Here is a 21,966-nt window from a genome sequence, read left to right as displayed (position 1 = left end):
ACCCAATCAAAAGGGCTCTTTTTACCAGTTTTTTCCTTCGGTTGGAAAAATTTTTTTTTTTTTTTTTTTTTTTTTTTTTTTTTTTTTTTTTTTTTTGTCAAGAACACAATCCACTCCTCGTTCATAACGGCAGGCAGTGGCACTGTGCAGTTCTGCAGGACATGGCGTTATTCGACTGTGGGGGCGACTGTGGCTCAGTAGGAAGATTTGAAAGTTGTGTGTGTGATTTCGGCTTCCCCCTGTCACATGTCAATGTGCAGTCCCATTGGACAAGGCGCTTTTGTTGTTCATGTAGGAATGAGTGTGATGAGGTGAATGTGGCTCTAGGGTGAAGAGCTGTAAGCGGTCGCTATGGCTGGAAAAGCTTTTGATATAAATTAATTTAATTCACCATTTTTATACATATAGAGTAATGCCTTCTTGCTTTAGAAAGACAGGCCTTTCTAAGGGTCTAGTTGTGTCTAAACACTGTTTTAAAATTAAATATCTGCTTTAGAGAACCTAGAACAGGTGTTTGTGATTTATTTGTTTCATTCTTTGAAATGATGTGGTTGTTTGGCTATTTGATAAACACACTTTGCTCTTTTACATGTACTCAAATATTTACTTTTTATTTCTGTATCTGTATTAACCACTGATTATTTTTATTCATTTCTGCTCCATGGAGCCTTTTTTATTGAACAATGCAGCCACGTATAAGTGATTTACCAGATACTGGCTGTCTGTGGCACAGTCGGGTTGCTATTAACCCCTAATAAATGGGCTTCTTGCCAATCCATCCAGGCATGAAATAACACTGCAACTCATGCTAGATGTTATTACTATTCACTGTCTTTGGTTCTCTTGACAAATGAGTTTTGGGCCTAACAGCAACTCGCTTGTGATTTAACACTTTTAAATAGATTCCCAAAGATCTTGAGGTAATGTTTCTCCTCCTCTTTAATTCACATTACATTGCATTAAATTATCCCATAGGGGAAGAAAAGCCCAATGACTCAATTTCACTATTGGATAATAGCTCTGCTAGAGATGACAAACCACAGGTCAGATTTGATTCAAAGTGCATCAAATGCCTCATGGCGTTCGCTGAACTGCACTTTGACCCTAAGCTGACAAGTTGTCTGCTTCGCTGTGTCACAGCCAACATGTCTGTCCATCCATCCAACATTCCTGAGAGAGCAGGGTGAATGAAGGACAGAGAAGAGGAAGAGTGGAGGGCAAGATGAGTGACACACATCCCATATATTCATGATGTAGGGGTTATATAAACAGAAACCAGTCTGGTAAGAGAGTTACTTTTCCAGAAATGATGTGCTCCCTCTTTGAATATGCACTCAGCATAATTAGAAATCACAGTGAAGTAGCTCAATCTCCCAGAATCATCATTGCATCAGCCGTCTGTCTGTTTACAGCGAATCTAGAGTTGGTAAGCAGTGTGCATACAATTAGAGTAAATGTCAATATCACTTGTTGTAAAGATTTTATGTGAGCAAAGGTAGAAAAATGCTGATTGGCTAAAATTCTCCCTTTCTCTCCTGACCAGCGGCGTCCAGCTTCAGTTTTTGCCGTGCCTCCCTGGAGCACACGGTGTCTGCTGAGGAGCTGAGCTACCAGCTGCCGCGTCGGGCCGGAGGCAGCAACCTGACCTGGCACGACGGCCGCGGCCAGAAGACAGCGCACACGCGCACCGTCAAATTACTGCAGCAGCCGGGCACAGAGGGCATCCAGGTAGAAGCATTTCTGCACAAACAGAGCAGAAGCCGAGTGCATCCGGTCCATGAAACTAACCCAAAGTGGCGGTTTTGCTCGCAAAATGAGGTCAAGCATATTTCGGCAATCAAGTGCTCTTTAAGATAATCCCTTATCAGAAATATGTTTGGCATTCTCAACCATCTTTTTTCTTCTTACACCCCACTGCTCGCATCCACTTCCATGTCCCACTCCAGTGTCCTACAGTCAATGCAGTAATTTCCGATTTAAATATCAGAAACAAAACATTTTCTCTCAATGAAAATGCCAAGCAGTCTCCTTGGTTTTTAGCACCACAGATCAGAAATAAACTTCCGAATATCTGGGTATTGATGTGTGGCTTTGGTAGGACCTAAATGCATATTAGACCGAAGTGATTACGGACAGATTTTATTAGTAGTAAACTGAAAGGAACCTAAAGGAACTCAAGTAAGCGCAACAGAAGAAACCAGCAGTGAGACAAAACGGTGATCATAAATACTGTGGAAGTGTTGTTAGTGACATGGAAACCAGGTGAGAGAAAGTGCTGAGCAGGACGCCTAACACCAACTTAAAAGCATAAAATTACAAATTTAGCTTATTTTCACAAGATTGTGAATAAATGTTAAAGTTGTGGCACACCAGTACAGCCACAAGATCATAATAGTGCAAAAGAAGCATCTGCATTGCTTACTTCAGTCATTGTTTATATCCGGTTTTATCCCATCTGTCTTCTTCTGGTCAAAAATTATGATACGTTTCACGTCCATGACATAAAAGTTGGACAAAATGTGATATGAACGTTCTGACTGATGCGCCGAAAACTCTCAGATATCGTATCTGATTTAGTACCACATGTAAAAGTGGAATAAATCACATCTTTGGGGGGGTGAGGCGATTGGAACTAGGCCGTTCAGACTATCATGAAAAAGTCGGGTTTGGATCATCGGCATAAAAAAAAAAAAAAAAAAAAAATCATTTTTGGGTTGCATTTTCCTGTTGTGTGAATTTAGCCGTACTTATAGGAAACAGAAAATCACCAAAATAAGTGGAATTTAAAGGACTTAGATTTTGTTATCTTTTGCAAGTTTTAAGAATTATTAACCAATTGAAAGTGATTCTGAAGTCCTACCTGGAGCCTTATGTAGTACATTTTCTTATTAGTTCAGTTTCAAACCAAATTGAGAGATCTACTTGTGAGATGTCATTGGAGATGAGCCAAAATGTTCAGTATCAGACGCGCACGTCCCCAGATCAAATCTCAACCTTGCCAGAACGCTTAACAGCTACCAGCTTGTACATATTGCTCCCTGATCTTGGTTGATTTTGCAGTGGGAGAACCACCAGAGAAGAACGGGTTATGTAACAGTCGCACAAGTGCTGATGTAATGGTGCTTGTGCGGTCTAAGTGAGTCAGAAAGCAAGAGATGATGTTTAATGTTAAATATGTCTGAAATATTTCTTTATTTTACAGATAAATGTTTCTCACCAGGGATTTGAAAGCAATGAGTTTAAACACCAGATATAAAACTCATTTGAGTGCCGTCAGGCATGTGAGGAATATTTAGTGGCTTATCATCGTAGCGATTCCATGCAGGGAGCCTCTCGCACCATTTAGTTGGAAACACTGCTTTATTGAAACTTTAATTCCTTCCAAAGCAAATGAGAAGTGAATCAAAATGAAAAATGACTATATTAGAGCGGATTGAATGCGTCGGACCTAAAGCGGCATGTGAATCAACTCCCTCTTTTCCATTTAAATATTCAAATGACAGAGAGCAGATAGCCCCGTGGATGTCCTTTCTTTCGTTTTTCCGACCGCTTTTTGAGAAAGTTTGTAATTCAGAGGCTGCGAAACATGCACACTGTACTCGGTTTGTTTAATAATTCATAAAAGAGAGTCCTCTTAGCTGCAACAGCTGTAAAAGGCTTAATAAGAGACGAGTGAAGAGCTGTTTCCGTGTGATTACACAAAGCTTGGATAATTAAAGCTCCTTTATACCATGAGAACTAAAGCTTATCACTTCCTTGTGGCGACAAGCTTCTTTTTGCATTATTTAACAAATGAGAGTGGAGTCCAGCTCCACGAGGTGCGTCTGCGCATTTTCAAAACACCACGGTCTCTGCTCATATAGCTGTAATGATAAGAAACGCGTGTTTATTGGGGTGCAAGTGTGCGCGCGCGTGTATTGTGTTAACTGCTTGTGTGTGCATGCGGTCCTCTCAGGACGGATGATTAGATTATTCTCCATTAAACTGGCTGGGCACACACAGGCCTTAATGAGGGAGCCGTTTAAGTAAAACACGGCTCAGTTTCTGGATGTAAGGTAGGACCTGGGGAATCCTTCTTATGTGCTTAACAAAGCTGATAAAGCACGTTATGCATCGCTGTGCAAACTCCCAGGCAGGGGGTGATGAAAGATAATGATGGGCGAGGAAGGAGAGGTGGTGATGGTGGTGGTGTTTATCCATGCACAAACATGATTGTTAGTATCAAAGATGTCCACAGCCTCTCAGTGTCACTGGTTCAAATAGAGTGTAGCGACACATACGGTCACTAACAACCATATATCCTGTTTTCGGTGATTTAGAAGAAATAGGACAAAGGTGTAAGCTAAACAAATTACAATTATCCAGACCATCCAGTAACAAAAATATTTATTCTTCTCTTTAACTGAGTTTAACTGTGTTTTTGGTTGCTGGATGTGAACCAATGCACCGACCTCTCTGCTTGCTGAATTTTTTTTTTTTTTTCCAAATAATGAGCTACTGTCTCATCGGTGCACCTTCTGTGCCGACCGTGCCTTGGCTGCTGTTTGGATAACCAGATGGGGGCTAAGGGAGGGTTTTCTGCGCGTGGCTCATTTTGCTGTCTGCCACACAGCTTGTGGGTGAACGTTTAGATGAGACCGGGGACTAGGTGGAATAACAAAGACACAATTTAAGAAGTCTCCTTTTCTCTGAAGCAGGACTGAGCTTGTTACAGGAAGCAAAGCTCCTTCTTCGTGCGCTAATTTGCTTTGCCTTGGTGGGCGAATAAGAAAGACTGCTCTGTGATTATTTTTTCCCTTCTCATTACCGAGTGCCGTGGCTGACCTTTTGAGCTGACACTGACACAAAGAATTGAATTAATGGAGAAAACACACACGCATGTAATTTGCAGTCTTTTTTTTTTATTTTTTATTAGAGATGACATCTTTTAGTCAACTCTTGTCTGTATTATCTCTAGTCTACTGTATTCTCACCACAGTTCTAAATTTTTTCAGTATAAATATTTACAATGTTTGTGGGGATTTTTTTTATATTTAGTATTTTACCTTTAAGTGATGGTGTTTATGCTGCTTCTCTCTTGGCAGAGGGCCATTTCTCAGAATGTGAGTGGTTTATATTATTATGGCTGGTTTATACGCACCATTTCTGTCCTTTCTAGTGACATGGAAGCACATGCTTTTGAGGAGCATTTTCTCTTGTTTAGTTTTGGAGCTAGGTAAAGTCTGAAAGCCCTTCAATTTTTTTTTTACAAGCATTTGCACGGTTCAGTATAAGTAGAGAAAAAAACTTTTTTGCAAAATGGTTGGAATCGACTTGCGAAAGCCAAACTTTGCAGTTAAAATTTAAAATGGGAACATACTATTTCTACATTTCTTCTTATGCTCCCAGTTGTTGACAGATTTTTTTTCTGCAGCGCCGTCCACTGCAGCTGCCCTTATGACATGACAGACAGAGATTAAAGTCTCAGTGGGAGAAAACAAAGCATCTTCCTGACTCTCCATTCAGTCTACCTGTTACCTGCCGAAGGTCTGGCTCTGTCTTGGTCTGTCGAAGCCCAGCTAAGTCACAGACTTTAATACTTTCCGCCATCTGTGTTTCCTTTGACGTAATTGCAAACATCCCACTGATGATAACAAATTGTGTCACTTAGTTACTGCATTTGCATCAAAGAGCTTTGTATTGTATTATTTTGTCTGCATATGGAGTCACAAAATCATGGAAATCACACAGCCACCTGCAGGGAACCTCGTGGTCGACTGGCTGACGAGTTCTGTGAAGCTAATGATCACCTCGGTTGTTTAAAACCGCGATGATGAAGTGCAGAAAACAGACAGACACACACACACACACAAAGAAAATAAGAGCTGCTGGGCAAAGAGCCAGAAAAGCTTGAGCCTATATTGTCCTTGTCCTGGCACTCAGTGATGTGTTGCACTCTTCAAGACACATGTTTGACTCATGCTAAATAGAGAGCTTTGCGAAAATCCCATCTGGCTCTTTGTCCACCCACTGAGAGGCTGCTCATATTTGCATGAGTGCAAACCTTTTTAAACACTCAGAGTCCCGGGGACAGGCAAAAACAGAGCTGCACAAAAGCTGGCCGAGGTTGACGGTTCACACACTTCCACAAAGTTACTTACACAAGAACAGTCAAGTAGACACTTGACAAAAAGCCACTGGAGCATTTACAGAATCACCGTGACACACTTAAGCAAAGGCATGAGACTGGACTGAGCAGGGCGAAGTAACGGGTTGCTAAACGGTGGAATCGACGCTGCCAAGAAAAGGGGAGCCGAGGAAAGTTTCTGTGCAGAGAGGGACGAGGGAGGAAGGAGGATGAAGGAGATATGTCGGATCATATGTCATGATCTGCCAGGGTCTTTGGGATCAGAGAGACAGATTGCAGATCCAACTCTATAATGACAGCAGAGCAAGAGTTCGATGGGCACCAAAGATTGGGGAAAGGGAAGGAGTTGTTTGGTCAGACAGCAGATTGCAGGGATGATAGAGGAGGAGTGTTTAGTATCCTGCTGAGGAATGAAGTGGCACCCGGAGAAGATTTACAGCCGAGAGAGAAAGTAAGAAGGCAGTACATGATATGCATACCACAAAAAAATCAATCTATTCATCCTTGTACAGTAGAATTTTTACTGCTGATTAGCATTAGATCGATCGTCAATCTCACGCAGGGTCTAACAGACAGCCATCGGAAGAGGTGTGTTATTGGTTGCAAAGAATGAATTTAGCAGATTCTCCACGCTCTCTTGACTTCCAGCTAATCCCTAATTAACTACACACGAAGACACTGCAAACACACACACACACGCGCGCACACAAAATTACTAAGGGAGGACAAAGCTCACAGAAGTCAAGGTAATGCACAGACCGAACAGACGAGAAGATGAAAAAGGAAAAAAAAAAAAAAGATGTGGAGTGAGAGTGTCAGGCGGAGCAGCCTGAGATTTATGTGAACTGAGTGGAGGAGGATATGGGACATGATAGATCAAAAGGAGCAGTGAATGGCAAAAAATGCTGTTTCAGTACACAAACAGAATGATCAATGGGAGAGTACTGAGAAAGTCAGAGTTTGGGATGGATGGGCTAAAATGCACAAAAAAAAATACTCTGAAATACTGATATATAAACCTGCATATTTTTTATCCAGAATTTATTGGAGGGCTGCAAAATAGTTTCAAATGATCTAACCATGTTTGTTTTTAGCCTACATCAACCAACTCCTACTTTGAAAGCTTGACACTTTCTCCTTTCTGGAATTCATTCGTAATTCTTTGAGTAATACTGTACCTATTAAAAAAAAAAAATGCAGTCAGACCTTTTCAACTATTTCACATTTTCCTCATGTTACAACTTCAAACGCCAATGTAGTTTTGGGGGAATTTTCTGGAGCGAGGAGATCAGATGAAAGGCCCATGATGGAGGAAATACATCTCAGGCGGGAGGATCTGTCAGCTGTGGGTGCTGAGAGATCCATATATGTGGCCTTTATGGAAGAGTGTCGAGAGGAAAGCTTTTGTAAAAAGAAATCCATAAGAAATCCTATTTATAGTTTCCCTCAAGCCATATAGAGGACACAGTAAACACTTAGAGGAAGGTGCTATAGTCAGAGAAGGAAATCAGACATCACAGTCTATATATTTCTGTAAAAATAATATTGCTTTATCTTTATAATGAAAGTGGTGCTGGCAGCATTATGCTGTCGGGATGCACTCTTCATTACAGAGTTGATAGGAAGATAGATGGAGGGCGGTACGAGAAGAAATCGTGGCAGAGGTTCATTTTCAGCAGAACAACACTTTAATTACTGTTATTGTCTCCAGTTATTTAACACCTTATTACAACCAATCAGGAGCTTCGTTAGCTGTACAAAGCGTGCTTGATACCTGGTCTGATAAAGTTTCATTGATTATTTCTGCGCATAAGCTGTATTTTTTTTTATTTAATTTTTTTTTTTTTTTTTTTTGCATAATGTCTTTAGACATTTGTTGTGAATTGGCGTTATATACATAAACTTAGTTACCAAGTGTTACATTAAAAAAACAGAATAAGAACCTGTCATATAAGAGTTTGTCTTTCTCCAGACAGATTCACATTTTTCTGCGACTGCCAGCTTTTTTTCCCCCTTTTTCTTCCCAGTCCATATCATCAACATTTTATAGACCGTCTCAGCAGATGCAGCCTCTGCCGGGCCCCCTATCCTTTCCGTCGTTCTTCTATATGTAACAAATGAGGGACCTCCTCCAGCTGGACAGAAGTAGGTCTCAGGAGGAGCTGGGAGGTAGCAAAGGGTGAGCAGGGACGAGACGGATCTGGCCAGAGGAGATGCAGTCTGATGGATGGCCAACAAATGGAGCGAGAAGAGTGAGGGATGGAAAAAAGAGAGAGACAGAGGGATGATTGGGAACTATTATTCCATTTCCCTCTTGTCTGGCTTCTTGATGATGAAGGCCATTATTCACACTCGGAGTATAGCTAACTCTTCAGCTCACAGCATTCCCTCCCTTTTCTGTCCTATTTTATATGCGCTCACCTTTTCTGTCTGTTTCACTGAATGCCATTTGCTACATTTTGATTATAAATGTACACGTAAATCTGAAACAAACGTAAACCTATGTACTTTATTACGTCTGCCATTATGAACATTCTTAATCCATATAATAATATGGTTTTGGGTGACAGCTTAAACTGTACTAGAAAGGCTGAGAGAATAAAACTGTTCCACACTGGGTTAAGTTATTTGGTTAATTTTACTCATTTGCAATGTCAAAATGATAAAACTGTCTGGTTTCCTGTTGTATAAGCAATAATTATCCTCTGTTTATCTTATTTAATCATCCAGAGGAGTAACCAGTCCCACGTCTTCTCGAATTCGATCCCAGCTAATGACTGGGCTCAGCTGTACATTTTCTGACGCCGACTTGCTCAGAAATATGTGTGTAATTGGAAAACAGGCACACTGGAGAGGGGAAATGCAGATGTTTTCAATTAAGTCCAATAAAGCAGATCACACTTGGTTGACCAGCCCTTAAGATTCGATAGCTTATTAAAAGGGAAGGTAATTGAAGCTGCGTGTACAAATAGACAGCGCTTACTGCATGGGAGCCAAATTGAGATGTGCAGCTTTTCTGCAAGCTGACCATTCTGTTCTCAGTGAAAGTGTGTCTGTGTTACATTTGTGCATATGACATTTCAGCATACTTAATCTCATTAAACGCAGTCAGCTATCGAGCGCAACATTTGGCAGCCGTTCAGTGCTTTTCCGCTGAAAATAAGCCAAAGTCTTTGTTTTAGAGTCAACTCAGCCAGAACATAATTGAATGGATTAGCTATGAGAGTAAGTAACTTCTAATGAGAACTGAGGGGACAGGGTGATCGTTGTGTTTTCTGGCCTTCTGAACCGGTTGTCACTTTGTAATATCCAAATTAATTTCCTGCAATCGACTCGTGCAAAGGAAGGGCCCGCGTTGGCTTCAAGCCTGTGTCGGTTAGTGAGCGGAAAACAAGAAATGCAAAAAGACAAATGAAAGTGAAACTATTAGATAAAAAAATCTTAGAAGAAACACCATGAGCAGTTTATTTTTTAGTATCTTTTCAATACAGCGTCCCTCTTAATCAGGGGTTGTGAGGTGAACATAAGACGCTAATTCAAATTTAATTCAACATCTGTTTGCCTGTTTATGCCCACAAACCTTAATCTCACTAATGAATTAAGCTGCATGGGAGCTAATTGTGTTGATTAAATTTGTTCTGTATAAAGCAAATTATACCAATTTCTTTTAAGCGGAATAATTCAGAAAAACCTTTTTGGTTTGGTAGAGTTAAGGAAAAGTGTCAGTCAATATTGCAATTTGTTGGCAATTAGATGACTGTTTTCCTATTACTAATTTCCTGTCTCTGGTTTACACTACTGGGAGTAGTTTTCTTTAAAATTGTGGTATTTGAATGCATCCCTTCATCTTATTTCAGCATGATGTGACAATCCTGCATGGTGAAATGAGCTACATCAGTTACTGCATGTGCAGTTTAACTGGGAAAACAGAGCTGTGTTTCAAATCTCGTATGAAGACTGAGATACAAACATACTCAGTTGCTGTTTTGTGTTTCAGCTGCATCCGGGTGAAGCCTTCACCGTCTACCACACCAGTCCTACGCTGTCCTGTCTGTCCAAACCTGTGGTGCTGTGGACTCAGCAGGATGTCTGCAAGTGGCTGAAGAAACACTGTCCTCACAACTACCTGACCTACGTAGAGGCCTTCTCCCATCACGCTATCACAGGTGCAACACATGGCAGAAAGATGCAAGCACGCCGTCTTTGCAACGCATTAAATGACATGAAATGACTCTGATTGTTTGTACTTTTTTGTATGACTGTACAAAAAATGTGCAGTATCAAAATATTATTGAATATTAAGTATTTTTCTTAGTATTGTATCGAGTTTGGAATTATAGTATTATGATAAGCCTAGAAATGTTTCAAATTGGTGTACCGCTTTTACCATTGGGTATTTGTATTTCTATGAGAATATTACTTCCGAGTGTTCCTCAGAGTAAACTATCTTAGAAATTACTCCATGACCTTTAGAGGGTTTTTTAAATACACAGTTTAGATGTATTTTTCTATTAAGGCACATTAAATGAATGCATTAAAATGCTAATAGGTGTCACATGGGTCTTTTTTTTTTATCCCACAACATAGTTTTTCAGCTTGAAGGGGATTTAAACTCAAAAATCTGCAACTGAGATTTAAAGTCTTCATTGTGAGGTGACTTAAAGGATAAAGTCTCTATATTAGGTGAAGATGGGCAAAGCTGCAGAAAGAAAACAGAGTAATAATAAGAGTGTATTTGTTACAAAATAATAAAAAAAACCCTACAAAAGCACATGCAGGCACCTCTACATTTAAAAACATACTGCCACCAGATCCAGATCCAAGACTTGCACACATTTCTTCCAAACCTTGAGAGGCCAAATAGTATTTCATGGCTGCACAGAGAACAGATTGCTGAATGGTGCCGTAGGGTCATTCACCACTCAAACTACATTTGCATGTAGGCTTTTGAGGAGCCACATGCTGTATGTACACATTTGCTTTAGGGTTAACAAGCTCGACAAAACTGCACCGACATGGATACAGTTTATAGAATTTGTCAAAAAAGAGGCAAGGAAAACGGCTCAGATCTCATGTGCTCTGTGATGCCAGTTTACTTAATGTTATTATTATTTTCTTTTGCTAAATTGCCAAATGAGTTCTTGTTTTTGGAGTCGTCATGACACAATTGCACACAAAAAAGTGTTCCACATAAACCCGCATGACTTTTGTGTAAGATATTAGCAGCTCCGTGCTAGATTCTGTTTTCTGTACCACATTAGACCAGTGACCCAAAAGTAAATGTATCTATTTCAGTCTCTTTGTTAGGGCACGGTTACAGTGGAACAAAGCTGCCTGAGGACAGTAATGGAGTTTGTTGTTTGTATTTACATTTGTGGTGTGTGTGTTACTTAAAGAGAAATCAAAACGGTTAACTTGCCGTGTCTACAAACCTTAGAAAATTACCTTTCAATGCTGGCATTGTTTGTGAAGACTTAGATTATCAGACTGTCTGTTATGTAATTTTAACTTGGTTCCACCACACAGTACATAATGTTTATATTATATATGTATGTAGTCTGCACTTACTTAATATATATACATGCTAATTATTCTGCCATTTAAAGTTTCCATCATATACTAATTCCTTAGCTATTACTAAACTGTATTAATGTGTATATAGACTACCAAAATAGAAGACTACCACAATCTCCTTTTCTGCTTATCTTTTTCCAAAAGGCAGAGCAGGGAAATGCATATTAATAACTGCGTGAATTGGGATGGAGACCACATGTTAGTTTTGCATTAAAAAACTAATTTGAGCCTGAAGCACCCGCCAGACTTGTTTGTAGCTACCTCTTATTTTTTTATTTTTTTATTTTTTTTAAAAAGCGCCAAAATAAATCTGTATTCAATAGCGGTGGCATAATCCTGCTCTGAAAAATGTTAAAAAGTGCAACTGTTAATTTAAGTGCTCTGATTCAGCGGAGGGGAAACTCATTATGAACTGATTTTTAGGGTCTGCAAAGGCTAAAAATCAGCTTAGCCTTTGCAGATTCTTCTTCAGTTGTTATTCATTGTTTTATAATTTTATCATCCGTCTAACCAGGAACTGGCTATGCCTTCATATTTTATATATTGAAAGTACTCCAACCATGTCTCCTGTGACATGGTTGGAGTAGCAAGATCACGCTACTACAGACTTTTGGAGTGAATAATTTAAACAGAGTTTCCTTCCACTTTGCTACATCATGGTTCAAATCCGAGTGAGCTGGCAGGAAAATATTTTGATATAGGCGAACGTGCATGATGGTGTACTTTATACAAAAAGATTGTGAAAATATTGGACTTTTTCTTTTAAGAAAAAGTCCAATATTTTGGACTTTTCCAACCATGTTTTCCAACTGAAAACATGGTTGGAGTACTTCACTTTAAAAAGTACTTGAAACTTTTAAAGTTTTAGAAGATACTCATATTACATTTTTGAAACTGAAAAGGATTCTTTGCTTATTGCTGCCTCAAAGCAAAATAAGAAAAATAAAAAAAGAGTAATTTACATATTTGTATGTATGTCCCCTGATTCAAGGATTCTGAAAATGTATCAAACTGCGACCTATGTGTACCCATGTGTGGCATAATGGTGCCTAAAGGTTGAGGTTTGGAGCACTGAACTGCTACAAAATGTAATAATGACATATATTTGGTGCGTAAACTCTTTTTACTTGCTTAGTGGGTACGCACACATTTCTAAAGGATTTTAGAAATGTAATACTTAATGTTTGGCTTTGGGAAAAACAGGAGTCCATACGATTTAAACTGCTTTTCCTCTTTTATGCAAGGAAGTCTTTACCTTTCTGCATTTTGGATTGCTTTTCAGACCACTTTAAGAGTCATTATTGCCCTAGCCAAGGTAGAATTGCTTCTCATTTGCCCAAAGACACCATTAATAAGCAATTTAGTCTGGAGCCAAATTGAGGGAAGCGATCTCCATTTTTAAAAAAAGGCTTTTGTTTTTGTGTCTCTTTTCTCCCTTTGACGGCATACTTTCCCTATCTGCAGGCAATTATTAGGAGCTGCATTAAGTCTGTCTGAAGGGAATTGATTTGAGCTCCATTCATCTGCTTTGTCTCGTTTGTACACACTTATTCACAGCGCAAGGGCAGGGGGTATTCTGGGACATGCTGGTACCGCTGTTGGCGAGCTCTTGAAACGACGGGGCTTTTGAGAAGGCGAGGCAAATACGTTAATGAGCGTATATACACACAGAAACTAGTTCATTTCAGTTTGAAAAACATGCACAAAATAAAACGTGTCTTGTTTAGCTCTCAAGAGTTTTTTTTTTTTTTTTTGCACAAAAATTGGTTATTAGATACAAATTTTCTGACACAGTAAGACAAGCAAATAATCATCCTCTGAACAGCATGAGCATACAAAGGCATAAACACACCGTATAGCAGTTGTGAAAGCTGATGCGTGTAACACTGCTGTTTCCTTTAAGGGAGGGGAGTTAAACTTCATCAGAGGTAACAATTGCATTGTTTATACAGCAGTTCCATACTCAAGTCTTGTTCCATCCAAAGTTTTATATAAAAATTGCTCTTTGAAATTATGTTTGTTGTCTATTGAATCCTTCATTCAAACTCAATGCACATTTTTGACAGAAAAAGTGTATTCGTACCTTCTGATGTATTTTGTTTTATCCCATTTTGTCATTTTACAAAGAACCTTCAAGTATTTTGTGAAGATTTTGTGTTAAACCAACAATAAGTAGTACATGGCTGTGAAGTGTGAGAAAGATATAAGGTTTCCAAAGTTTTCACAGACAAACTGTGAACAGTATAGAGTAGTGTACATTTGTATTCTTCCCCCTTGAGTCAAATCTTTGTGGAACCACTTGACGCTGCAGTTGGACTTTGACTGGGCCATTCTAACACACATATATACCTTGATCTAAACTGTTGCTTTGCAATTTTGGCTGTATGTTAGGGTTGTTCTGCTGGAAAGTGAACCAAATGTTTGCAGCATCAAACAGGTTTTGTGCAAGGATTGTCCTGTATTTAGCTAGACACAATTGCACGCTTAAGTTTTCAGATTTTTTTTTACAATTTCTCCATTATATGCAACTTTATGCTGGCTTATTCCATAAAATCCCCCCCCCCCCAAAAAATGGCATTAATGGAAGAAAGAATAAAAAGGTTAGAGAGATTTTAACATTTTTGCCCAAGAGGATTGTTGTATGAAAAAGTGCATTCGAATAGATAGCCTGAGTTTGATTTGTGACAGTGGCACAACATTGCTCAGAGATCTATGCTAACATATAGTGATAAAAGAAAGGATTTATTTACTTGAAGAATAATACAGTTCTCTCTACAAAAAAAATAAAGTACTTGTCCGTTTAAGTCCTGAACAATTGAAAATCTAACAAGCTTTTTGTCCAAGGCGTCATTTTTATCAGTTCCAAAGGGATGAGGGCTGCTTTGTTTATCATGTTTGGGTTTTTTAGTCAATTGTTAGGGGGTTTGAGGCATGTTATGTATTTCTTTATACATAGTGTAAAAGAACTGCATCCAGTGGGACTATTAGGGGATCCAGACAAACCCAAACCTTCAAACCCTCAAAGCTGTTTTGCACTCTGATGCCAGTCTCATAAAATATGACTTCTGTTTCTCTGTTAAGAAAATTTACTCGTATTTCATGGACCGGGAGACCAAAGGAAGCTAAAAGCTGCCTTTTGATTTTTGTTTTTGTGGACTATCTCTGTTTTATCCCACTTCTGTCTCCACTGCCTCTGCATTCAGACCACATGCAAGCTTACAGACTGCCCAGGGAGGGTAAAATTGCACTAATAAATAGAGCTTGTTATGTGTTGGAGATGAAAGTTCATACTTTTGCAGGAGTTATTTTAAAAAATGTACCTAAAATAAGAGATTAAATAAAAAATAAAAATAAAAACTAGACCAGCGAAGCAGAGGATGTGCAGATATTTAAACGGAGGAAATTGGAATGAATTGAATGATATGGAGAGGGAGCCACATGAGTAATGAGTCCAATTATGTTTTGGATGTCGTACAGAGCTGCTGCAGGTATGATGGATTCCTCCTCTTTGCTGTGCAACTGAAGGACACACTGTAGCTCTTGTTACCACAGTGGTATCTGTTCCTTTTTTGAACCTCCATGCAAATAAGCTTTCGTACCGTTCCCGTCTACAGAAGGTTTTAAATTCTGTTTACACTGGGTAATGATATGTTAAATGTTTGTGTCCTGAGGGTTAATTGCCAAACGCTGTCATAAAATCCCACCACAAAAAAAGATCTAGCTATTCATTAACTGTTTACCCCTGCTAAACAGTTAATGAATCGCCAGATCCTTTATGTAAATTATACAGTAAGTCTGCGAGCTCAAACATGAATTACTTTGCAGTTGATTGTAAATGTGACATCTGTGTTTGTTTTCTTTAAACAACCATGTGCAGACCTCAAAACACGTAGTTCTATATTTTCACAAGTTTTCTGTGTAATTTATGCCGTACCTCTCATTTAGACCTGCAGTTTTGCAATATTCTATAGAGAAGTGAAGAATGTTTAATCCTCACTGATGCAGTTTTGTGTTGTTAAGCAGGTCGACATTGAATTGCCATGACCTTCAGACAGATGGTACACATACACTCAATATAAGGGTGATTGCCGTATTATTATTTTAGATTATAAACACTAACTCTCTCTCTGGTAATTGGTAAGTAAGTTAAATTGATTGCTTCATTGGCATGGGTTTGGCTTTAATTCGTTGTTGACAAATTTTCCTTAGAGGTTAGGTCAGACCTAGCCTGGCCATTGCCTTCCTGTGCAATTTCGCTCAAATAAAATCTTTCTTCCAGAACAGTCTGGGCTTCTCCCCCACCCCTCACTCCCGTTGGTAGATTTTTTACCGGGCCAATCGGCAACCAGCAGGAGAAGTTGCGAATGATGACATTGATTTTGTGTGCTGCTTTAGAGTTGTAGTCTGCCTGAAGCTTTAGCAATGGCAGTGGAGGAAGTGAACAAGAAGACTTTGAATTAATGAGTCATATCAACATGTAATTTCCCTTTGGGATCAATAAAGTATTTTTGAATTTTGAATTTGAGTTTTTGAACATTAACAGCTGCCTCGTTTGGATCGGCACTTCTCTTTTCGCTGTGAAGGATGGTTGTTTACCGCGCCGGTAATTTCTGGTAAGATTCAGAATGTACGTCACAGACAAAACTTAGCAACTGGGTAAAATGTAAAACCTCGACACAGTCCAGGCCTCCAGGAAGCAGTAGCTGAGAGCCCAGACCCTCTGTATGAAACTAATGGCTTAAGACTGAGGCCTGGTTTTTACCAGGCTAGGATAATCTTATCCCTCTTTTTCTAATTTAGACCCAGGTTTGGCCTGGCTTTGGGTTTATTGTTCTTTTGGAACAGTCAAGGGTTTTCAAGCTTTATCTGGCCTAAAGGTATGGGTTATGATAATTTGGCCACAATACAATAATCATGTATTGATCAAAGTGAGGCTTTCATGCCTAGAAGGAACCGTTTTAATTGCCAAACATGGTGGTGATAGCTGTCATGCTGAGAGTCTGTTTGATTACTGGTGATGCTTTGCTCAAAGCATATAGAGCATTGAAGATGAAGGATCATCTTCAAAGTCTTCAGCTTCACCAAAAATAAATGACAAAATAACTGGAAACATGTTTATGACTTAAAAAGTAATTGTAGTTTTCTTTTCTGCAAATTGTTAAGGGACATTTGCATTTGGGTGTATGAATATTTTAGTCTATTTGAATAACTGGTATGGATGTATGTATTGATGTATGGATTAGAAAAATCTCCAAGAAATTCACCAGACTTGCGTACCAAGTTCCCTGTTTCTTTTTTTTTTTTTTTCTTTAGAAATGATTGAAGTCTCATGTTGTATGATGTTGTCATCTTGGACAAACAACATATAAATTGCATAATTAAAAAGAATCAAAGATTATTATGACATTCATGCTGGAGATGGGGGTATGCACAACTCTGAAGAGCATTGTTAAATTATTGAGAATCCACACTGACACTCAGAGCAAAAGAAGATATATCAGAAAGTCGAGGACAACTCTTAACTAACTCCTAACCTCCTACTGGCAGGACGGGCATTGCTGCGCCTCAACGGGGAGAAGCTGGAGCGGATGGGAATCGTCCAGGACTCCCTGAGGCAGGAGGTCCTCCAGCAAGTCCTTCAGCTGCAGGTCAGAGAAGAGGTCCGCAACTTGCAGCTCCTTAGCAGAAGTAAGTGACCGCCTTAACTCTCTGGTTCTGGTTCCTGTGCTTTGTTTCAGTGGGAGAGGGAACAATAAAGTCAGACAAATTGGTCTGAGATTTATCAAAGTGGAAGGAGGCAGTGTGGGACCACGCATCCCTGCTGCGACACGCGTGGAGCCGGCCAAACAAGCGCAGTTGTTTGTGGTTTTACTGGTGGGGGTTTCAGGATTTACTGCGCTGCATCTCAGCAAGAGCTTCATTGACCGCTTTTACTACCCAGCCACAGGGAAACAAGCCCAGGCAAACTCTGACTTCCTGAATTTTCGTCTTGTATGATGCCTCTTCTAAATAACATTTGTGTCCTTCAGGTTGTGCAGATTGAATCAGGGTCTTTTATACATGTTTATTGATGAGACCAATGCTGGGTTTGCACTCAGGTTCAGGTTTTTCCATTAGGTATGATGCATTGTAAAACCCTGATCGAAATTGAGCAGTAGAAGTGTTTTTGCTGAATACATGCTTAGAATCAGAAGAGGACAAAAGAATTTAGGGTGAACTGCAATAAGCTTCTAGATTTTGTATTTCTGAAGCTTGTTTTAATTTGTTCTAAGGTTGTTTTGGTGCATGCTGAGTAAAATAGTTTTGTTTTGTTTTTATTGCAAACATGACAAAAATTTCTAAAACAAATGCGGTAAATGATCAACCCTGCGATAAGTTTAGGTGTGCCGCTTCTAAAATATATATATATATATATATATATATATATATATATATATATATATATATATTGCAAGGTTTTTTTCTATGAATATTTCATTATGGGCTGATACTGCAAACAGCTAATCAAGTAATAAAGGTGGTGTTGGCTCAAAGGCATGCTCACAGTTTCACTTCCTAAGCTGCTGATGCTGTTGCAATTTGCCTTCTGCATATCTGCCACAGACTGCTTTGCAGTAACTTTTAAATCCACACACTGAAGACTTTTGTTCAATGTGAGTTTGCTCTTTTCTATTACAGCTGGTTTCAAGTAAATTTTCACATCCACACCCAGAATTGGACTAATATTATTACTTTGTAGGGATAAGATGAGTCACCTTGGCTAACGTATTCTGTTTTTAAGAAAACCAGCCGAAATGGAACAAGACAGTTTAGAGATTTTTTTTTTTTTAAGTAATTGTCAGCGATGCATGAACCAGATCAGTTATGTTTTTGTTTATATTGTTTATATTTTGTTCAGTAGATGCATTAAAACTTGGAACTCCCAATTTTTTTTCTATCAATCAATCTGCTAAAATCATAGTGCTGTGAAGCTCTTAATAATTAAGTAGAAAGCAGATAATAGCTAGGCACAGTGTAAACTGATCATTCATGACTTAGCTTATTTACACATTGTAGAGATATTGCATGTGCACTACACTTATAGATACATTTCTCTCCAACTCCTTAAACTAACTTTCTACAAAAAAAAAGTCGAAGTCACATCTTTCCATCTACTTTAATTGAGTCGGTGTGCACATGCCTCCTAATGGCACAATTCACAGTGTAAGGAGTGCTTTTGATGACCTTCAAATCACCCAAGCATGTTAGACAGAATTAAACTCAAAGATGCGAAACAACTAATAGGTAAGGGGAGAGTATTAAATTGCTGTTAGACACCTCCGTTAATTGGGCAGTGCAAACGTAATTTCTCAGTCCATGAGGCTTTAACTCGGAGCTACAAGGGCAGGCTAATTAGGGGACCTGATATAGCGCTTGGTTTTCACAAGTTTGGAGAAAAATGAGAGGTGATAAAGGTGTGTGGGACATTCTGGGAAGCTGTGAGGTGGGGTCATGAGACAAGGAGTGAAAGGTGTTTGATGTGAAGGTTGAATGAGGTCAAAGATTTAAACTTTTTTTTTTTTTTGTGGAAATATAAAGTAATTTTGTTTTATAATTCACCCCGCTACACAGTTATAAAATATTTGCTCATTAAATATAACTTGTTTTCCCTCACTCATGTGCTCAGGGTTATGCCCAAAGAAACTTTGACCTGGTTGCGTTTCTGATTCAAAGGCATCCCCACTTTTCCATCAGCTCATTAATTTTAATAATCTAATATAAGTCATACATTATGCAATGTGTTGTATTTTAAAAAATTAGAAAACTAATTTCCCTTCCTCTTTACACCCATTGGCTGCTTTGTGTCGGCCTATCACATAAATAGCCACTAGAATACAGCTCAGTTACCATCTATAATATACCAAACTGTAAATGTTTAGAGTTTAATTTCTGAGATAAAAAAATATTTGAAGATAAATTCTTTGCCAGTTTCTCTACTTATATGAACTTGATGTGAACATTTCTGGGGGTTTTTCTTGATTTATCTGAGCTGAAGAATGCTGTTCACATAAAAATAGCTGTAAAATTTAAAACTTGGTAGGACTAGGCTGAGAAAATGTGAAATGCTGTGGGTATGACTGTGTTACGTGGACGAGAGAGAGCGAAGACGAGCCAGCTGGCTGCTCTGTGCTGAATAGTGTGGAGAGGCCTGGTCATGGTTAAATGGAACGATAAGAGCATGAAACAAGAAAGAAAGAGGGTGTATTCAAACGGCAGCTCACACACATTTAGGCGTTGCACTCGCACGGCTCCGCACACAACTGCAACTTTTCTCCCTGAACGATTCTTCTAATACGCTCACTCTTCTGCAGTGATTAAGTGGAGCCGCCATACCACCTGTCAGGCCTGATACATCTCCAATGGATTTACCAAAAATTGAATATTGATCTCACAATAAATTTTGCGAAGGGAACGAAAATACAGAGATGCAGCTGAATTCTCACGCAAGCTTGTCTCTGATATGAGCCGTGACACTTTTACAATGCCTTCGCGTTATTCACATCAGGAGTGTAAAAGGCTTTGTGATGCAAAACCCTTCGCAAGAAGCAGAAATGCTGCATCCAGCTTCTTTTGACAGATGGCACACAATATTAAATTACGCCTCACTGAAATGACCAATAAAAGATTTGCATACACGTTCAGATCCTCCTGAGTTTATTGCACTCTTTAATAAAGACTCATTTTAAAGAAATGTATCTTTTTTTTTTTGTCAGGGATTTGCTTTTATTTTCTGCAGACCAGTGAAATGTCTGCCATATAGATTGACCGGTAAACTGCAGAAGAATAGTTTACTGCAGCATCACTTACACGGCTTTTCTTTCGAGAGCGGTTGTGCAAGTTCAGGCTACCATGCAAATGAAAATTATGACACATCTGGTCTAGGTTGTGAAAATACCACACTGAGGATAGAGTAGCAAAAGAGCCAGCTGCCTGGTTATCATAAGGATTAAAACATTTTGGTTATGCCTAGGTCACATATCGGCTCCAATAACTCCGATATTTGCCTTTGCTTTTCTGTGTTTGACTCAAAAAATAGGGGGCTTTGATGTATGATTTAATTTGTACAGGTATAACTGCTTACAGGTTTTCTTTGGATCTATGGAGGCTGAACTCCACTGGTGTTTACTTGCTTACATTTGTATGGTAAGCCAGAAAACAGGTGAAGCAGTGAACATGTAATGTAGTTCTGGTCAAAAGTTTACATCCACTCATACACTTGAAGGTAGTCTTGTTTTTGTGTTTTCATTCATTTGTTTAAATCATTGTGTTTCTGGCTAGTCTGACTATACTAGCATACTATAGTAAAACTATGTTTTGCTGTCAGTTTGAATTTACTGTCTATTGTGTGAGATGCATACAGGGTCAAGTGTTCATATGCAGTGAATATCCACTGAGATATGAATGGATAAATGTCCATGCAGGGAAAGCTGCACGCATCTGCTTTTCTAACCATTTAAATCGATTCTGGAATAATTCTGTGTAATTCTGATTACTTCATTGCTAAATCAACGTCTCACAGCTTCTTTTCTTTATTTTATGGAATTCTCAAAACATATTGATACAGTCAGAAACATTTGGAAGGTTGTTGACTTCACATCAGAGCTGAAGTTAAATGGATATATGTACAACTCATAGTCCAGAAAGCTCATATTCATCTTTTTTTCTTCTTCAACAAAGCCTTGTCATCGATTTAGAAAACCTTTTTCATTCTTTTCTTGTATATGCATATTGTATTATTCTATTTTTAGGAACTGTTTTGAAAGGTAAAGTCGATGTCTTCCATAGCCCAGAGCCACAGCGCTCAGAGAATAGGGAGCAATGTGCGAGGATTTTTATCTGGAAACTTTTGGGACTGAGGATTCGGATCAAAGGCCAGAGAAAAATCTGCCTTCCTTCTTCTGCTGAGGAACTAGCTTTTGGTTTATCTTTATAATATACTGCCAATAGCTCTTCGCTGCTCAACATATCAACATCAACTTTTGATCAAAGTCAGTCTGTGTTTTTGTGTGAAGCCATCTGCCATGTACAAGAATCTTAGCTAATTAGGAAAAATTAAACCGACTGCAAAGATTGTCATTAAAACATCTGATCTTCTCCCACCGCAAAAAAGATGTGTTGCCTGTACTGATTTGCTGAGAATACTGAAACTTTACAGCTCCAAAACTCTTCTGTTGTAAGTAAAAAAAAAAAAAAAAAAAAAAAACAGGCAAAGAAAATTCAGCCTC

General features: G+C 38.9%; 1 protein-coding gene across 1 annotated transcript in view; it reads left to right on the top strand.

Moving 5' to 3' along the window:
- The window catches only part of samd10b (sterile alpha motif domain containing 10b), a 62,331-nt gene that overhangs the window by 37,452 nt on the left and 2,913 nt on the right, over nt 1-21,966 (top strand). Inside the window, exons 2-4 of the mRNA XM_015054560.1 lie at nt 1,544-1,728; nt 10,125-10,293; nt 17,249-17,389. Coding sequence (XP_014910046.1) covers nt 1,544-1,728; nt 10,125-10,293; nt 17,249-17,389 — 495 coding nt within the window. The remainder of the gene's footprint in view (nt 1-1,543; nt 1,729-10,124; nt 10,294-17,248; nt 17,390-21,966) is intronic.

The sequence above is a fragment of the Poecilia latipinna genome, unplaced genomic scaffold (assembly GCF_001443285.1).
Source record: "Poecilia latipinna isolate Pla-1442-1.1 unplaced genomic scaffold, P_latipinna-1.0 Scaffold56, whole genome shotgun sequence".
Lineage (NCBI taxonomy): Eukaryota > Metazoa > Chordata > Actinopteri > Cyprinodontiformes > Poeciliidae > Poecilia > Poecilia latipinna.
Note: the sequence above shows the minus strand (reverse complement) of the source record. Positions and strands in the feature narration are given on the sequence as shown.